At 38.4% G+C, this 19,482-nt stretch overlaps 1 protein-coding gene across 4 annotated transcripts in view; it reads right to left on the reverse strand.

Annotated features, from left to right (window-relative positions):
- Positions 1–19,482, reverse strand: part of TULP4 (TUB like protein 4) — a 141,360-nt gene that overhangs the window by 45,121 nt on the left and 76,757 nt on the right. For all 4 annotated transcript variants that reach the window (XR_007375486.1, XM_048937994.1, XM_048937995.1 and 1 more), the window contains exons 3-4: positions 12,678–12,806; positions 12,231–12,392 (exon numbers count right to left, since the gene is read on the reverse strand). Coding sequence is in view for 3 of the 4 variants with exons in the window: in XM_048937994.1 (XP_048793951.1) it covers positions 12,231–12,392; positions 12,678–12,806 (291 nt within the window). In the remaining variant the exon portion in view is untranslated. The remainder of the gene's footprint in view (positions 1–12,230; positions 12,393–12,677; positions 12,807–19,482) is intronic.

The raw sequence follows: 19,482 nt of genomic DNA on the forward strand, positions 1-19,482 counted from the left end.
TACAACCTGTCTAGTCGATACTGCTGCAGAAGGATATTGATAAAATAAGATGTTGCTTTTGTAACATTTGGTACTAACACTGAAGGTTTGTAATATTGCTAGTCAAACAAAACTCCCAGGAAATCTGGTCAATACATTTTTGAAACGCCTTCATTCTGTATCGGGGCAATGACTGAACCTTTGGTTAAAGTTCATGCTGAAGTCAGGATGGCACATTTAGATACAGATAGTCCAGTATCATCATGCTACAAAGCCGGAAAAGGAAAATCTGCTTTACTTGTGTGGGATTTTTAAAACAGCCCTTTGACTTTTACAAAGCACACACATTTGACAACCCAGGGAAGCAAAAGTACTTCACAGACTGATCTAATTAAAAAAAAGCAGCAAACAAAAACATTGAAAATGAATCTAGCAAACTCCATCTTAGTACTAGTTATTTTAAAACCAATTTTATGTATTTATTTATTTATTTTTAATGGAGAAACAGGATTTCTTTGTTAGACTTAGAACTGAGAGCAGTAGCCAACTGACCTAGTTTGGAAAGAAGAGACCAAAAGATGCCTTACAGAAGTTCTTGATTCCTGACCATTCCAGTCCCTCTTGGAGCTTTCTCCAATTCCCTGTGAGACAGTGACTTACAAAAAAAAAAATTACATTTAGAATCCAATGCAAGGTGCTCTGACAGCTTGGACAGAAGGCTTTGTGCTTTTCAGACTAACCAGTTCCAGGACTCAATTTTTCCACAGACTATTAGGAGTCCCTTAACAGTGAAGTAGTAGTCCAAGGCAGCAATCTCATCATTATCTTGTGACAAATAAAACTACGGATGGACTCACAAGCTGTTGTTATTATCAGTACTGTGCCTAAAACTGTGTTTTATGAACATTTTCACGATTTGCTCTATGAACTCCAGTTTAAGGCCTCCAATTTCTCTTAGTTTTTGCCTGTTTTGACCTACAGTCCTTGTTTCAAACATTCACTAGGGCTGAAGTTTAAAGGGTTCCTTGTCCACCCATAACTTTTACAAACCTGGCTCTTTCAGCATTTTGTTTTACTTTCTGCCTTTCTGGCTTCTCTTCTGTTCAGTCCCATCTTGTTGCTGCTGTACCATTCAACACCAACACTGCCACTAACAGTTAATCCTGTGTACCTCTAAATTTGCAGCCGTCCTGTCTGATGCTTGTCTTCCTGACATTCCTCTTCTCAAAGTTTAACTAGTCTTTATCTGCTTGCTTTAGCCTCCTCCCCCTAAAAAGTCAGCACTGAACTTCAGAAATGATCCTCTGCAGAACACTAATAAAATCAACTGAGTGTGTTTCCAGTGTCAGAAGATGCTGAGCACTTCAAGAAAGCTGAATAAGTTCTGTTTGCTCTAATTTAGCCATCTAGCCAAACATTAGTATTCATGCTAGGAACAAGCTTTACAGTTATCACCACAACGCCACCATACTAACAGATAAATCTATTTTGCTGATTCAAGATTAACTGAATTATAAACTGATTAATATGCAAAATGATGGATCAAACTTCTATTTGTGCAGGTATGCTTAATAGCATAGGAAATATGTGGAAAATGATTGCCTTTAGGTATTTTCATTCCATAATATTAGCCTAACAAAGTCTGCCAGCCTTGTAAAGGTTTAGTTAAGACGTTTTGCAGTCCATTTAGTCAAAGTATTAGCATTTTGCAGTCTTTGTGTTCTTGTTTATTGTTTCTCCATCAGAAAAGATGAGACAATGCATCAGTAGCCTCTTAGGATACATAAAAAAAACAAAAAGCTTTTTTTTTTTCCCTTAGTGTGACATTTCTGGCTTTACATCTTTTTACCTCAAAATGCAGAGAGAAAAAGAGAATCAGACAGAGGGAGACAGCTGCTCTCTCTCTCGCTGAATACTTTTTTATTTTCATTAAAAATTCAACTGCTGTAAAATGATTTCCTGAACTGATGCCTAAAAGAGTCATCACCACAATTCACACAAAAGCTCAGAGGGAAAAAACCACTCGGTTTCCTTTGACTGCATTTGAGTCTAAAAAATCTGAAAAGAGGTTTTTTTTGTTTCCTTCAGAAATGAGGAATTACCATCCTGTGCATGGACAACACACCATCAGATCACCCAGCTAACTGCATATATACACAGCATTAGAATTCCTATTTAAGACTATTAAAACTTGCAGAAGCAGTGCTGATTTAGTTACCTACTTTCAGGTTTGCTCCTTCTCTCTCCTACAAATTCCATTGGGTTTAGACAACTATTAGAGAGCCCCAAATGAGAAGACAAAGTAAATACACTGGTGACAAATCTTTGTAATGCAGATTGAAATTCTAAAACCTGGGGATTCAAATTGCACTGGCTTTGTTTCGCTCTAAAACAGCACAACATAGCTGAAGGAGTGTAAAAGAGAAAAAACTGCCCTTAGTTTCAGGAGTCACAAATACAAGCAGTTTCAAAAGCGGAATGTCAGACCATACAGCTGCTGTAGACATGGGAGGATGAAAGCAACTGTGCAGGTGAAGATAATATTATTTGAAAGCATTCTGACAAATTGCAGAAAGAATGATTATATATTCCTCTCCAATGATATCCACACTAATCCTGACTTGTATATTTCCTGACACGTTTCTACGTTCTTGACTAGAGACACTTTTTAGAAAGCATCCTACAACAATCAGATTTCTTCAGTGAGACAAGCAGACCTTTGAACAATGGTTATGACATTAACAATATGCCTCAGTTTATTCCTGACATGGAAAAGAACTGCTGTTTTTGTTTTGTTTTTGCTTTTTTTTTTTTTTTTTTTTTAACTTTTGTTAGGTCTCAAACTGCTTTCAAAGTAGTATGGGAAATGAACCAAAACCAGCAGCTGAAATATCTTCTCCACAACATCTTATGTAGCTTTTAATGTGGACAGGACTCTGAATCTGGACCACTGAGCTCCCACATAAGAAGTATGTTGGAATGCTCTTCAAGCAGTGTGATTTTCTGTATTCTCACTAAACTCTGCCAGGAAAATGTACACATGCCTATGAAAAATATATTCTTCACACATATCAAATTATACATAGCAACAAAAAAAAATATTTGGTGTCTCTGGGTGAAAACACTATTAGTTCTAACCAACAACCACTCAATCAAGAAAAGAAATCAACTGATACTCAGAGCACTCGCATACACTTGGCAATCTCCTGTACTGTTCCTAAGCCAGGGTTTAGCTATTTCCTGAAAGATACGCTGTCTGCTGAAGTTAAAGTTTCCTTCTGAGTTTGAAAAGTCTGACAGTTTTTGTTGTGTTTTTGTGTTGTTTTTTTCTTTCCCCCCTCATTGAAAATGGTATTACTTAGCTACAAGGACTGCACTCTGGGCCAGTCAAAACTGAAATACGAAGTATTTTGGAAACAATGTCCTTGCCCATTTGAATTTCATAATAAAGAATCAAGAAGTCCCATGGTCAAACTATATGCTCACAGAAGCAATTCCTCCAACATCTGCATTCTTCTCTAGGTCCTGGGTGTTGGCAGAGAGAGGTAGGTAACTCAGCATGGGTGAGGTCAAGTGTAAGTGAGCCAACAAGGAGATAGGCTGAGTAATAAGCTGTTACCAAACAAGGCAATGCAGAAGAACCTCCCAAAAGCAAGGGAAGTAGGGAAGGACTAACCCCTTTCCAGCTGACATAGCTGTTCACAAACCCTCAATGTTGGAACACCAAGAAACTGACTTCTGGGCAAAGAGCAAAGAGCGCAATTTGAATCCATATAGGATGAAACACTGATGGGAAAGAATTTGGAGAAAAACGATACTGTTTCTATTTTTTCATTGGCATACTATCTCTTTCTGAAAAATCCATGTAAAGATCATGTGATGTTACCCTCTCAAAACACCACCTTCCATCTTTAATTTCCTACAAATGTTAGCCTTGCTTTCCCAGACAAAACCAACTGCAGAAATCCACAAGTCTCCTTCTCCAAATTCAGCCACTACAATCCTCCCTTACTGCACAAATGATTCAGACTGCTCACAGTCCTGAATGTATTTGGACAAAGTTCAAGACTCATGTTGGCTCCCTGTCTTGTTATTAACTTCCAAAAAATTGACAGATCGAGTCCCACTGGTAATAAAGTTTAAATTAACCACTCCGGCAGAGACATTTCTTTTGAACCAAAAGATCAGAAAGCTCTGGATGAACCAAGTGCCTGGGGCCAGAGTGTACTCAATCAAGTGGCTCTGGAAATGGAACAACACAGACTGTTTCTGAAAAATGCTGTAAAAATTTCACAGTTTAGAAAGTTTTTGCTCTGTAAGAAGAAAAACCTGCTATTCTCCTCACAACTCAAAATCAGATCAAACAAATTAAAGGAAAATAAAATTCTGAGTTTAAATTTGACATATCCTCAGAAAGATGGTCCATTTTTGCAGAAGGTGACATTTTTGCCTGAACTGCCTAAAAACCATAACATAAGTATGTGCTGCTGCTTTGCATAGGTGGACTGCAAATCCTCCTTCTTACTACTTGCCCAAGAGGTGAAGCATAACAAAACAGATTCAAATAAATATTCCATGTGCCAAAGAGCTGAAGATTTTAGGCTACATAAGCAAATCCTTCTATACAAGAACCAGTAAGGTGAGATGGGAGGCAAACTATTCCCTTCTTCTGACACTTCCCACAGAAAGATTCACACAGAGTCTGTTTGCACTTTATTTTGCTGACTCAAACACTGACGGTCCAAAAATGTGAAACACTGCTGGATAAAAAAATGCTCAGTGGACCCAATAACTGAACAGTACAATGAGTCTTCACCTCTTCCTCCATCTTTAGTTTGTCATTTCCATTAAAATCCTTTCTTTCCTGACAGAGGAAAGACGTGTACAGAGCTTAATAAACCCTGGATTCTGTCTGCTCAAGTAAGAATACTGTGACCTATCCAAGTGTCATGCCAGATCAAGGCAAAGAGTTTAAAGATCTCTTTCGCTGTTCACTTTCTTCAGTAACAAACATCAAATCTTTTTATCCTGCCTACAAGAGCCTGCAAGGATGAGCAAAACGTTAAAACATTTATATTCTCTTTTGACAGAGTCATGGCAGGGAAAAATTATTTGCAAGACTCATCTGATATGATGTTGACATGAAACATTGCAGCAGATGAGAAAACATGAACCACAATGCCATCAGCAGCTAAACAGCCTCCAAATAGCACAAATAGAATAAATGGCACCAGCTCACCAGCTCTTGCAGAGCTGAGAGACAGCATGAGGAGCATCAGGGGGAAGATTAGACAAGGCTCAGATGGAGCTAGTGGGAAGAACAAAACACATTCAAGCATCACCTTGTTGCTCAGCTCCTTAAACTATCTGCTCAATAATTGTGCATTATTGGCCAGGGTTTCTGGCAGAAGAAAGGCTTGTCTGGAATAGACCCACAGAGAGATGCCACGGCTCCTGAAGCCACAAATGAACCCCAGAGGCTCCAAAGAGAACATATTTACTCTCTATCCTTGCAAAACACAAGGCAAAGACTATGAAGTTATCGCCTGAGTAATGATAGCTCCTCATTGCTAGTGAGAAAAGAACACAAGTGAGAAAGGCACAGTGCATTCAGCTATTTAACTCTTTCCCATCCTTTTGCAAATCATATTCCCAGCAGAACAATGCGTGAACACCTACTTGAGACAGAAAAGGTGAAGGTGATGGTAATGACAATGAAATTATTTGTAGACGCCAGAAAAAAAAACATCTATTGCTTCAGATTTTGTTGCATATTGAAGCTTTAAAAAATACAAAAAAAGAGATGAGAAAAAGAAAGGCTAAGCAGCACTTAAAACTCACATTTCTTTTTCACATAAAATCTGTCACTATTACATGGCATCATAAAAATCAAAAATCACCAAGCAGAGATGAAAAACAAAATGTTTCTGGCTTGCAGCATATATATATACATAAATCAAGAATACTGAAGTCTACACAAAAAAACCCACATTTAAACACTCTAAGTATTTATAAAAAAACACATATTTTGTCTATGAAAGGGTGCAGTAGGAGAGTAAACGTTCATAGAACACTTAGTATAAGCAAGCAGAAATCATTAATTTTAATAGAAAGTCTTCCACAAAGGCCTGAAATGCTTCTAAAAATAGCTCAAAATATTAGGACAGTTTGCTTGTGGTGTGCTTTGCTTATCTATTTGTTTTACATAACAAATGGATTTATCTTGAAAGACAGCTGAAATCTCTTTCCTCTGTCTTCTTTTTGCATTTTAGCAGTACTGCTTATGCAGTACTGCTAAAGTTACATTGCATTAGCTATGCAGCATGCAATGTTAAAATCCCTATACGCGATTTAACCACTGTCTGCAGTTCTTCTAGCTTGAATAAACTGCTGAATTAATTAACAGCATTTCTTCAATGCTATAAAAAGCCTCCAGCCATTTTTCTCACTAAGTTGTGTAATTCACCCAATGAAAATAAGTCTTTCAGTATTCCTCAATGACTTTATCTTACAGCACCATTTTGAGAGGTTCTACTCATTACAGGATCATTTGATAGTCACTGCACCCAGAACAGACTGGGGAAAAGATGTATTGCTACATGTTAAGGAACAAAAATACAGGTTCTTCCTGGAATTTTAAAGGCTCCTTTATGTGAATCTATAAAGATTCTTGGCAGGGACAAGGAATATTTTAATAAAGACCAAATCACTGCTTACACTTTTTTTTTCTTTTTTTTCTTTTTCATTTGTCCTTCCAACTCTCATAATCATTAAGGTAAATATTTCTCTTTCCTATATTACCTCAGTTTGTAGCTCTCTTTCATCACTCTGTCAACTGATTAGAAGGCTGTCTTTAAGACCTTTTCCACACAGTTAGATGCCTGAGCATAATCAATCCTGATCAGCGTGACTCCTGCAACAGCAGTGACTGCCTGAGTCAGACATTACTCTGGAGCCATGTTCTGGAAGTTAGGAAAGGCTACTGTTCCTACTTTCAGCTTAGGATTTGCTCAGAATAACTATTTCCCTGAAAAGGTTGCAGCATCTATAAGTCATAGACCACTGACAGAAATTAGGAGATCCAAAAGCAGAATGTACTTAAATAGGACTAAGGCCATGCCAGAAAAGGCAACCAGAGAGGCAAACTCACGACAGCCTGGTGCCATGAGTAGCCATTTGACAGTGCTTCTTGCTAATTAGCTCGTAACTCCAGGCGTGAGATCTGCTATTGCTGTGATGTTTTAGGAAAAATACTGACATGCCTAAATGTCATGCTATAAGGTTACTTCACAGTTGTCACTATTCAGACTGATGCCTCATGAAGGTCAGCAGTAATCCACGTTCACCTTGCTGAGGCTGCTGCAGCACAGCCCCCATCAGGCTGCCCAGAGCAGGCAAAGGTGAGCACAGTCAGCGAGCAGAGGTGGGAGTCACCTTGGTGAACGATTGGCCTCAGCTAGGGGCACTCCCTGTGCACAGAGAGGAGGCAAATGCAGACAGTAAGAAAGCTGCCAGTAGCAGAACAAAGGGAATGTAACAATGCTGCTGTGTTCGTCAAAGAACAGAGACGGCCATTTTGCTTGCATAATTTCCAAGTGAGAGTTTTGCTGTATCTCAGATTAGTCGCTTGGCACAGCCCAGTACTGATACATAAGACACCAAGGGATGTATTAGCTCAACAGATCTCACAGATCTCTCCTCCCTCAAGTGAGCTCTTGCCTGGGTCCATGGTTCTGCTCTGCGGTGCTGGGGCTCACGGCTGAAGATAGGCACTGAGGCCTGTCCTGCTTCATGCTCATTATGGAAAGACACTGAACCCTTTGTTGTTGCCGTGGGAGTAAGGGTGGCAAGCACTGGGAGCAAGAGTGACTAACAGCATAGAAAATGCCTTCCTGAAGAACTTCTACAAACTACAAATGATTTAAAAAGAACACAGACTTCCAGAACCCTACATTTTTAGACAAAACAATTTCATCCACCATTGGTCTCATAGTTTTTCTTCCATAACATAGTTTTTCTGTCTTACAAGACCTTACAGTGCAAAACACAGCTAATCCTAATTGAGCTTCTTTTCTCTTCCACTAAGAGCAGTGCTTTCTACCAAGAGCAGTGTTTTACGTAATTAGGCACAGATCAGATTCAAAGTAGCGTTTTTATTCATCCATTCTTAGTTTTAACATAAATTGAATTGTGATGGGACCATGTACAACAGTTAACACTGTGTCTGGGAGGATGCAAATCAAACTCGTTAGCTGCATGCATACTTAATTCCAAAGGAAACTGAAGGAAGTGCTGTGGTGAAGTTCACACTCACACATTGTCTGTCATGTATTGATCAAAAAGAATTCTAATAAGTGTCTGAAAGGAACCTTACTACTATTAGAAAAGTCTATTAAGTTACACTAGCTGAGATACAAGGAACAAAAATAAATCAATAACACCTCTTGGGATATCCAGGATTTAATAAAATATATTCATTTTCATTAAGGCTACCCTCTACAAGAGAGTGATTTACTTCTGATTTCCTTCACACACACAGTAGTAAGCAGAAACAATCCCAGTGAAGTCCAGGGAGTTACACTACATTGCTATAAACATGAGGATGATCCATTCCTTCACAGTTCCCATGTAGTCCTCTGACACTACGCTCTTCTTTCATCATGAATACAGGTAAGCCTCTTTGCCAAGTAAAATCTGGGAGGGAAAGGATGGCCCAAGGGCAGCAAAAGTTCATAGAATACTGTCACAGGGGACTGAGCAAACATACAGAAGAGGAGGTGAAGTACTGGGAAAATATTTTACATGACTTATGAGCTTAGGAAAAATCCTCAGTTACTTATTGACATTGCTTCTGTAATTATAAATAAACCCTTAGGCTAGAAGAAATTCAAGTTTTTCTCACCTGGGAAGTCATTCAATCTACTTGATATGCATGCCCTCTCTCTGCAAGCAAGCATGGTACAACACCACAGAACTGTCTCCAGTATGAATTCTCCTGTGTTATCCAACATTTCCTACCTATTTTTCATCCCTACATGATCCTAGGTGAACCTTCTCAGCAGAAACATACTCCACATCACCCTGAAGAAGTAGGCTCTACAGCCTCCTATAAGCCCTGGAAAACCAATTCAAAAGAGAGAAAGGAAGGTCACAGTCCTCAGTGATCTCCATTTATTCAAGTTTAACACGACTGTGGAACTCCACTCAAGATACAGAGGACCCAGTCTTCTAAAGTTTTCCTGTTGTATTTGATTATTATTCTCTGGAGCCCATTGGTATTACAAGTCTTTGTGCCTTGGCCAGAAGAGTGCTCTGGTTATAGAGAGTATCAGAAGAGGAAACACTGAAACCTCTCCACACAAGCAGGACTACAGAAATATAGTGGAAGTGACAAAATTCAATTTTAGACCTCTGCAGTAAACACAAAGATTTACAATCAAAAGGCCTATGTTTTGAATTAGCTAAAGAACCCCACAGCCCAATATCCAGAGTCAAGACCTAGGTGTGAAGTACAGTAAAAATCTGCCAGTGACCTAAATGAAAAGATCATCTGATCTGAGAAAGAAAGTATTGCAGTCAATCAGGTTGTACTGACTGTCCTGACTTCCTCAGGGCAAATTAGTTTCAAGATACAGCTCTATGCTCAACTTCAACAGGATTATATCCACCTTGGCCATCTCTCTAGCCATCATCCCAAATCTAGGCTACCAAAAGTCTTTGAAAAATGTTAACTACAGAGTTTCAAGCACAGGTGACATCAGGCGCGACCTCAGATGCTTTACTTACAAGTCTATATCAAAACCCAGCAAGGTAACAAATCCAGAGGCCACGCACGCTCTATCATTATCACCACAGACACAGTTAAAAGTTTGACTTTCCATTTGCTGTATTTGATGTAAGTATTGCTAACTCACCTTTATGTCAAAACAAGAAGGTGGTTAGCAATAACTGTAGCTCCAGTGATTCTTCTCCTCCAACAGAAAGATGGTGGTAGGAAATTCTCCTCTTGCAGAGCTGCCAGAGAGCAGCTGTAGCAGTCAGTGATAGACTGCTGGTGTCAAACAGATGGGAGAAAAGATAGAAAATGAGGCTGGAAGCAAAGAGGAAGACGTGCACTGCAGATGATTGAGAACTAAAGAGTGAGTGACAGGACAGACTACATTGAGCACATTTTTATGAGGACAATAGTAAAATGATACCGAACAACACACTCCCCTTGGAAATTTAGCTTTCCAAGTTAATCCTGTCAAAAGTTGTGGTGTTATGAGGTGCTGTGTTTTTCAGGAATATCTTCGGTAGCAGTTCTCATGGTGCCAGAGATGTGACAAAAATAATATTATGAAAATATAAATTTAAATGTTCACATTTATCTTTCACTCACTGTGTTAGGCAACAGATCATATGAATAGGGAAGATGCTGAAGCTAAGCTAGACTAGAATACTGTTATCTCATTTTCAGACACACATCAGGAGAGAAATCAGATAGGGAGATAAGCTAGTAAGGGTATCCATCTTTGTATGCGCTTATTTGTGTGCAATATATTCAAAGTTCTTTTTCACCCAAATTTCTATTTTTGGTATGAACTGAGCAAAGCCTCTCCTAGAACCTCAAAGAATTCTATTTCCTTGTGCTTCTGGAGACAAATACATCTTAATACATATTACAGGATCTTTTCAGCAACTCTGGAGAGCAGTACAAAGATTCATCATCAGTTAACATGTAAACTTCATCATTAAGAGAACCGTGCAGAGCAATATAAAGTCTGTGGCTGGTTTTTGTATCTGTTTCAGTGAGTTTGTCAGCAACACAATCTCGTAACTCAAGCAAGCAATTTTCACACAGCTGGAAGTGGCCATTATGTTCATATGCGCTTATCTGGACACTGAACAAGTGTTTGTTTTCTGGAATAAGCACTTAAAGAGTATTCAGTTTAGAAAGAACAAACATATTGGCTAATTTGAATCAAAGGCACTCCGTCATCCCAAATTAAACACTCAAGTGAAGATAGTTCTAAATACAGCAGTGAACTACAACTGAGAAACACACAAATGGAGAAGCCTTATGTTTAAAACATGGGACTGAGAGCTATTAGATCTTAGTTTCTCTCCTACTTCTGCTGCTTGACTTTTCCTCTTGATCTTGAGTAAATTATTTATTGTCAAGACTTGAATCTCCCCAGATTCAAAAAGAGGCAGTTAGACTCCCTGGCTTTAAAGAGCTATGTTGAAATAATTTATTCATTATTCTTTGCAGAGCACTCTAAAATTATTAGATACTGCTCTGGAAATGCATATTATTAGTGCTACTATACTCTACCCGCAATTCCCAAAATAACCCTGAATATATCTTGCATGGATTTATAGTATTCTAAATTAAAGCCAGTGGTACCTTGAGTCCTGAACTAGTATGTTGTCATGAAAGTGTAAAATGAAGCAAAATAATCCAGTCTTGATCATATTACAAATGATCTTTGCACTATCTTACTCTTATCATTTCTTACAGTACTATATTATGCATACATTAACTGTAATGACAGCAAGTAGATGGAAGGAAAGACCATTGCATGAAGGTCAACAGCTGAATGGCAAAGAGCCATTGCAAATTCTGAGAATGAAACCAACAGGCTAGCTCGAGCTCCATTATAAATGGTGATGTGATCAATATGATATGCTTCATTAGAAAAGCAGTAAAGAATTTTTTAACTGACTTTATCAAAGCTCAGCAAGTTTTGGACTCAATGCTTTGGTTAAAACAACAGCCTTTTTAAAAATTATGCATTTTGCATAAGGCTGAGAGGCCCTCTGACACTCAGGATCAATTCAGTCCATTTGCTCATGTGAAGGCAGATGTAACTGTGTCCGCTGAACTGCTTTTGCTGCAACTGCAAACTGAGCGGCTCTGTAATGAAGCAGCTGCTCAGATGTTTAATAGTCCATGCTGTATCTCTGCCCAAATGTATATTTTCAAGATAGCTGCATCAACAAATTAGGGGTATGATTACAGATTCCTATCCGAAACTTTGATTAAGGCTGCATGGAACTGGGGTGAAAGGTGATGATAGGTAACTTGGTACATTAGCATATCTGACTAATGAGAATCATGGGATTAATTAAATTCTCGCTATCTGTGGGAGCAACAGTTTTGAGGGAAACCGTTATTACAGTGACCATTTTATTTAATAACTTCTAAAGAAGTGCATTCTACAGCAAGCCAACATGATAAAACTGACAGCCTCGAAAAGCTCCATTACCTGTTGGTCATCGGGAGTCCATATGCCACATGTGATCTGACTCTCCAAGTTTATTTCTGAAGACCAGTGTCTTTGTCCGCTGACTGAACCAACCAGCACAAATCCATCTCTATAGGAGATGAGTGCTTGAGTCCCATCATGGCTCCATGTAAAGTCGCTTACCTTAGTACATCAAAGATAAGAAAACAGATACGTTAGACATGTAGTAATTTATTTTTGTTTTGATAAAATTGAGCATCGCACAGAGCTAAGCAGAGCAACTACTAGTCCAGCGGAACTGATTTTATGGCAGTCAGGTAAAGCAGCTGTCCTTTCAAAGACACTTCTTGCATACTCCATTCATTAAAGAAATGTTTCATTTTCTCCTGTGTTTTTTTTCATTATCTTTTTCATTTTGTCTCTCAGGACTTGATAATTCTGGACTGAAGAGAAAACATGTATACCAACCTGTGCCCCACGATCATTTACAAGCTCCACAGACCATCTGCCCTCATATTGTATCCAAACAAATATTCCTCCATCTGCATCACAAGTTGCTAATTTCTGAAATGGTTCATTCCATCTAACCAGCACAACCTGAAAGGATTACAGAACAAAAAGAGCATTACCAAAGCTGTGTAGAGTGTTAACAATTTTACAAGAAGAACTTAAATAATAATGTGAAATAAACAACACTGCATTTAAATTCTAACGAAGATATACAAAATAGCAATTTTCAGCACAGAATTAAATGTCTTTCAAGAACAGCTGGAATCATTTTGTCCTGACTGTCAGGAAATGCAGGCACTCTTCCCAACCCTCTTTCCAATGATTTCCCCCTCCACAGTCTCGGGGTCTGCTAGACCTCACCTCAAATCCTCAACTCTGGTGACTCCAAATTGCATGCACTGACAGCAGATTCAATTTGAATACTCACGTCACCAGTGACACACACCAAAAATATAGTCACAGATCATTACAACATAGAAATTTCATAGAAAACTTGCTCTGCTATAGGGTGGAAAAGGAATACAAAGCAGCTGTAGATCTCCGCACGTTAGGGCTAGCTGCACTTTTCTAGAGAATCTAATCAAGTCCAACCTGTCATACAGCTCTCTGATTTATAATTAATATAAATTTAACAAATACAGAATCTCCCAAGGCCTCAGCACAGAACTGAAGCAAGAAACATATACATGTCATCTTAGTGCCTGAAGCAGAAATCAGCTGTAAAACCATCCAGTTAAACCTTTTGTTAATGATGACTTCTTAAAACCTTTGCTCCAAATTAGATTTATTTCAAAACATTCAGATTTGGACGGGATGCTCACATTCATACACAAGGTTTCTCCCCCATTCCTTTACAGAGATATAGCAAGTGCAGATAAATAAAACAAATGCTGAATTATCAATCAGTAGAATGTTAATTTTAACTACTTAGTGGACATCTAGATTCATGCTTTTTCATAAACCTGAACACATAATTACAGCAAAGAGAGTGAAAGACTTCCCTGGAATATATTCTGCCCTTCACTGAAAAGCAACGATGTTCCTAAATGTTCCAGTCCTGAAATGAACTCTGAGTAGACAAATCCACCACATTTCACGATGAAAGCAGAAGTCATTTTCAGAATAAGGATATAAATATGTATCTCTGAAACCAAAACTGAACAGCTGAAAAAAAAAAGATGATCTTACATTCACTTAAGGAGTGCTATACTTATTTACAGTGTATTCACTACAGAATCAATTGCAAATCAATGTAGCCCTCCATGCCTGCAGAATCAACCACTGAATGATTAAACAACTAAAAGAAAACAGTTTCTTCATGCATACTTCAAAATTATGTGAAGAAATAAGACAAGCTGCCTCCCTGCTGCTATGAAGCTAGGGAGATTCTGCATTTGAGATTTTGCAGAAAAATGCCTGGCTGTCCCTGAATCAAGTAGAACCCACTCCCAAAAACAGCACTGTATGGATTATATCATACATAGGGGTTTTCTGTTTGTTTTGTTTGCTTGTTCTTGGAAGAGAAGTGGATAAGATATTCCAGCACAGTAATACCAGCAGCTGTATTTTGGTTGAAGACTTGCTCTGTCTCTTCTGTCTAAACAAGAACAGCACTAATTTTTCATTTCTTTCCTATTTCTTGAAAATCACAGCTATCATTTCATCCACCCTGAGACAAAACACAATAACTACATAATTGTACTTGCCAATATTACCAAAGAAGTCATGAAAACCTCATATGCAACATCAAGATAACTCTGAAAAATGCTCCTCTTTAAGACTGGGGGAAGGTAAGGCTAACAATTTTCTTTATAGACCAAAAAATATTTATAATCAGTCAAAATCAGATCTCTAGTGCTTCGGGAATCCTCACATTGGACTTTTCATAGACTGAACAGAATAAATTGCTAGAGGATTTAGGAAAAAAAAGACAAAACCATTTGTTCAAATAAAATTAGGCTTTTCAGTGAACACAATCAAAGTTACTACCTGCCTCAAAATTGCTGTTTTATCTGACAAAGATCTGAGACAAACATATGATTTTACAGATTAGCCATACCAGCTGACTTAATGAAAAGAATTAGGGGAAAAGTGGCAAGAGTTATGTTGGCGTGGTTTGCCTCCTTTCTATTTTAAATAGGAGCCTTCTTAAAGATTGAAAATATCTTTTGATTCAAATTCAGTGCAACATATATTTTCTTTCCATTTGATAAAAACAAAACCCAGGGACACATTCGAATGTAAGCATGATTAACTAGAGTTCTCCTCTTTCCTTCCCAATTAGATACAAATCAGTAACTTCCAAATCCTCTATTTGGTGAGCTGTGAAGGTCAAAACTCCAATAAGCCCCTGGCTTTAAGAGTAATAACCTCGCTGCTTTCTAATTACAAAAGAAAGTGAGACAATGATTTTATATGACTTCTGATAACACGCTCAATAAGTAAGTAATTTTGTAATTTGAAAATTTAACTTCTGAAAACACAGAACAAATGTTATCATTTTATGAGGTCACTTCCATCATTTACATTTAACATCTGACTACAGGTGCTGACTCCACAGCTGCTTTGAGTCTTTCCAATTTTGTTTTAGGCACTTACAATATAGAAGCTGAGATAAAGAAAGGAAAAGAATTACCCCGAATATTACAATGACTTTTGGCTTTTACACTGTCCAGAATCTAAAGAATATGAAAACATGCCTCATCGACAGTGCCCTTAAATAATGCATAAGCTTGATCTACTCCTCCAGAAAAAGAAATTCTACCACTAACCCATAAATGCAAAGATAACATCACTTTCCCTAACAGCTTCAACTCACAGGGGCCCCATCTTTACTTCTCCTACTTTTACGGTTCTCTACTTCCTATTCAGCATCTTCCTGTAGGCACTCAAGGACTAAACTGTTTTATCTTGTAATGAAAGAACAAAAACATTGGTGTGCCAAAGAAAGTTGCCTGTGGACTATTTGTGGTCTGCACAGCCTATGCATAGTGCCTGTTTATTTATTTAAAATTAACTATAAAAATTGCAAATGGTGCATATTCTGCTCTATAAAAATTTTGCATTGCAGACATGAATCAGGTTTTGAATTGGTACCTCATGCAGGCAATTATCTTCCACAAATAAAACTCCAAGGAACTCCTAGTCTAATATATTCATTTAAGTACAGTATAAAGGCCAGTATATCACAGCAAATAGGATTCTTGCCATGAAGTTCAATGAACTTTTGAATCAAAGTCCTATGTTTTCTTTGAGCTCCTTTTGGACAATGCTTAATGGTGAAAAGTTTATCTGAAAAGTGGAACGTTCCTTATTTTTAATAGCTCTAACTGCCAACTTGATTTTTTTGAATTAAATTTAATTTACATTAATGGTGCTAAAAACTCTAAAAACTGTCTGCTGTTATAATTCTACAAGCAGCACAATCAATAAAAAATAAAACCTTTTGAAATCATTTTCACCACAAAATAAGGACTTGTCATTAAGATTCCACTGCAGCTTTCATACTAGACATTAAAAAACATAAGGTTTATCACATATTACATTTTTATGGCCTTCTACAAAGGAGTGATGATGTTGATGAACAAAGGAAGGGCAACTGATGTCATCTACCTGGACTTGTGAAAGGCATTTAACACGGTCCACATTGTTAATTTTGAATTGGAGAGAGAAGGATTTGAAAGCTGGCCTAATTGGTGAATAAAGAATTGGTTGGATGGTCGTAGCCAGGTGGTTGGAGTCAATGGATCTGTGCACACATCCAGCTGAAGGCTGGTCACAAGTATGACTCCCATGGGTCAGTCTTGGGATCAGTGCTCTGCAATACCTTCATCAGTGACAAAGACAATGGGGATAAGTGCATCCTCTGCAAGTTTGCTGATGACACCAAGCTGAGTGGTGCAGTTGACACAATGGAAGGAAGGGATGGAAAACATTTCTAACTCAAAAACGTCAATTACATTTACACCTCAATAAGCTATATGCCATTTTGTTTAATGCTTTCACTCTCATTTTTCCCATTTCTCCTTTGTGTTTGCTTTGTGATGCCATCCAGAGGGACCTGGAAAGGCTTAAAAAGCGGGCTCATGAGAACGTAATGAGGTTCAATAAAGCCAAGTGCAACACCGCACTTGAGTCAGGGCAATCCTGGATATGTGTACAGTCTGGAAGAACACACTGGGAGCAGCCCTGCAGAAAAGGGCTTGGGTTGGACAAAAAGCTGGATGTGAGCCAGCAGCACGTTCTTGCAGCCATGGATGCCAACTGTATCCCAATCTGCAACAAAACATGGATGGCAGCCAGGTGAGGGAGGTGATTGCCCCCCTCTGCTCTGCCCTCACGAGCCCCCACCTGCAGTATTGTGTCCAAGCCTGGGACTTGCAGCCCAAGGAGGATGTGAAGCTGCTGAAGCAAGGCAAGAGGAAGCCAGAAATAAGGTCAGAGGGCTGGAGCACATCTCCTGTGAAGAAAAGCAGAGGGAGCTGGGCTTGTTTAGCTTGGAGAACACTTCAGGGAGACCTCACTGCAGCCTTCCAGGAACTTATAAGTAGGGAGGGGGACTTATAAGGGGAACTTATAAGTAGGAGGGAGACAAACTTTTTAAACAGCATAATAGTGATAGGACAAGGGGGAATGGCTTTATAATAAAAGAGGGAAACTTAGATTAGCTGTTAAGAGCAAATTCTTTACTCAGAGGGCAGTGAGGCACCAGCACAGGCTGCCCAGAGAAGCTGTGGTGCCCCACCCCTGGAGACCCTCAAGGCCAGGTTGGATGGGCCCTGGGCAGCCTGAGCTGGTGGGTGGGAAGCCCTGCTCATGGCGTGAGTTGGGACAGGGTGGGTTCTGGGGTCCCTTCCAGCCTGATGCATTCCGTGATTCCAGGACTTTTTAAGAAAGCAGGTGTCATTTGCCTACGTGAAGCAGCAAATACACTGTTTTACAAACTGTTCCAATTTCTGCTTTAAATTTTTATTTCTTAGAAGTCCAAGTTTGAAATGGCAAGCAGAGACCAAAGAAGCCTGAATGCAAACACAGTGGGTTATCACAGTGGAGTCCCATTTTTAGAGTGATTCCTCGATAAAACTGCTCTGAAGGTATTTCTTCCTTTTCTCCCACTGAAACCTGCCATACTGTAATGTTCAGTTCTGTATCACTCACATCTTTTCATCTTCACAAGAAAAAAGGCAGCCTGGGGAGAACACTGTTTTCAGTCCCTCTTGTAATACTGAGGACATGAATCTAATGGACATTCACCTGTGTTACTCAGCTTGACATCACTTTCCACAGTGTACAGCACTAATTGCCGAGCTCTGCTAGTGTCCATCAACTCTGCAGTAAAACCATTCATCTCCAAAAAAACTTTTGAATGAGCACAGCTTAATAAGAGAAAGCTGGCAGCACAACTTCTTATCAATGGATATTCCTTTGCTTGTATTGTGTCAGACAGAAAGCAATCTTACACACATATTCTAAGTGTTAAAGAATTATCGTGACTTTAAAAAATATATATAACTTGAAAAAATAATCTAAAACAAATAGAAACTGCATGGTTTTTTATTTTTATTTCCAAATGACACAGGGTTGGTTCTTTTTATGAAAAGCTTCTATTTTGATCAAGTTTTATTTTCAACCAAATACTTTAATTGTAAAGATTCTGACCAACTCCACAAAAACTCAGCCACCTGCTGGGAGCATCAGGGCACCTGCAGCCTCCCTGCACCATGGTCAGGACCTGCACAGCAAAGCCATTTTGATCTTGTCTATTCATCATCAACAACACTGTAATTGGTGAAATCCTGGCCCTTGGAAGTCATATGATAAGCTGCATTAAATATTTCTATCTATATAGAAATATAAACTGATTGTATCCAGCTTTTGTGACTATTATCAAAAATTTCTGATTATTTGAGGTATCTATCTTTTGTCTGGCTTCCTTCCAGCTTTCTCCCAGTTGCATTTGTATCTAGTCACTCCACCTGACTCAAGATCTGTACTTCTCAACATTAAAAAACTTGGTTATGTATAAAATTAGTATGGAAAACATCGTCAACTAATATGCACTCACTTCTAGAATAACGGAGAATAAAAGTCAAAATAATTGATAACACTGCTCAGCAAAAAATGTGCAGATGTGAAGCACAGTTTATAAACCACAGATACTTCTTGCTTTCACAGACACCAGTCTGTCCATCCAGTCCATCTAGTCCATTTGGTAAAGGTCTTGTCATACGACAAAGGAATTTAAAATGCTACTTTTAAAAAGCAGGAGATTATTTATTTATTTATAGTTACACTTAGAAGTTCCACTTTCATTTTATCCTAAAGCTTTTTGGTTTTTGGCCCATTACTGCAAATCAAGGTGTTAGGCCCAAAAACAAAAAAAATGAGTAATCTCAGTTTTGAAGTGGCAAATATGTCATTTATAGCAAATGTGATTTGTTCCCAACAGAAGCCACGTTTGGTGATTTTAATTATGTAATACTGACCATTTTTTTCTCCACATATTTTAGCACAATGTTAGACTTCGCCAAAACTTACAGTATTCTGAGAGCTTTTCTAATTACTAATATCGTGACAGTTCTTGGAGGAGGTAGCTGAAAATATTATACCAATCAATTCTCCAAGAACAGAAGTCCTTAATCTAGAATGCCTTACCATATTCATTACTGACATCTTACCTCTGCTATTCTTAAATTATGTGGTCTGTAATTGCTATAGAGGCAAAGGACAAGCATCAAGAGAAAATATATAGATACATAGCTAA

Source organism: Lagopus muta, chromosome 2 (assembly GCF_023343835.1).
Source record: "Lagopus muta isolate bLagMut1 chromosome 2, bLagMut1 primary, whole genome shotgun sequence".
Lineage (NCBI taxonomy): Eukaryota > Metazoa > Chordata > Aves > Galliformes > Phasianidae > Lagopus > Lagopus muta.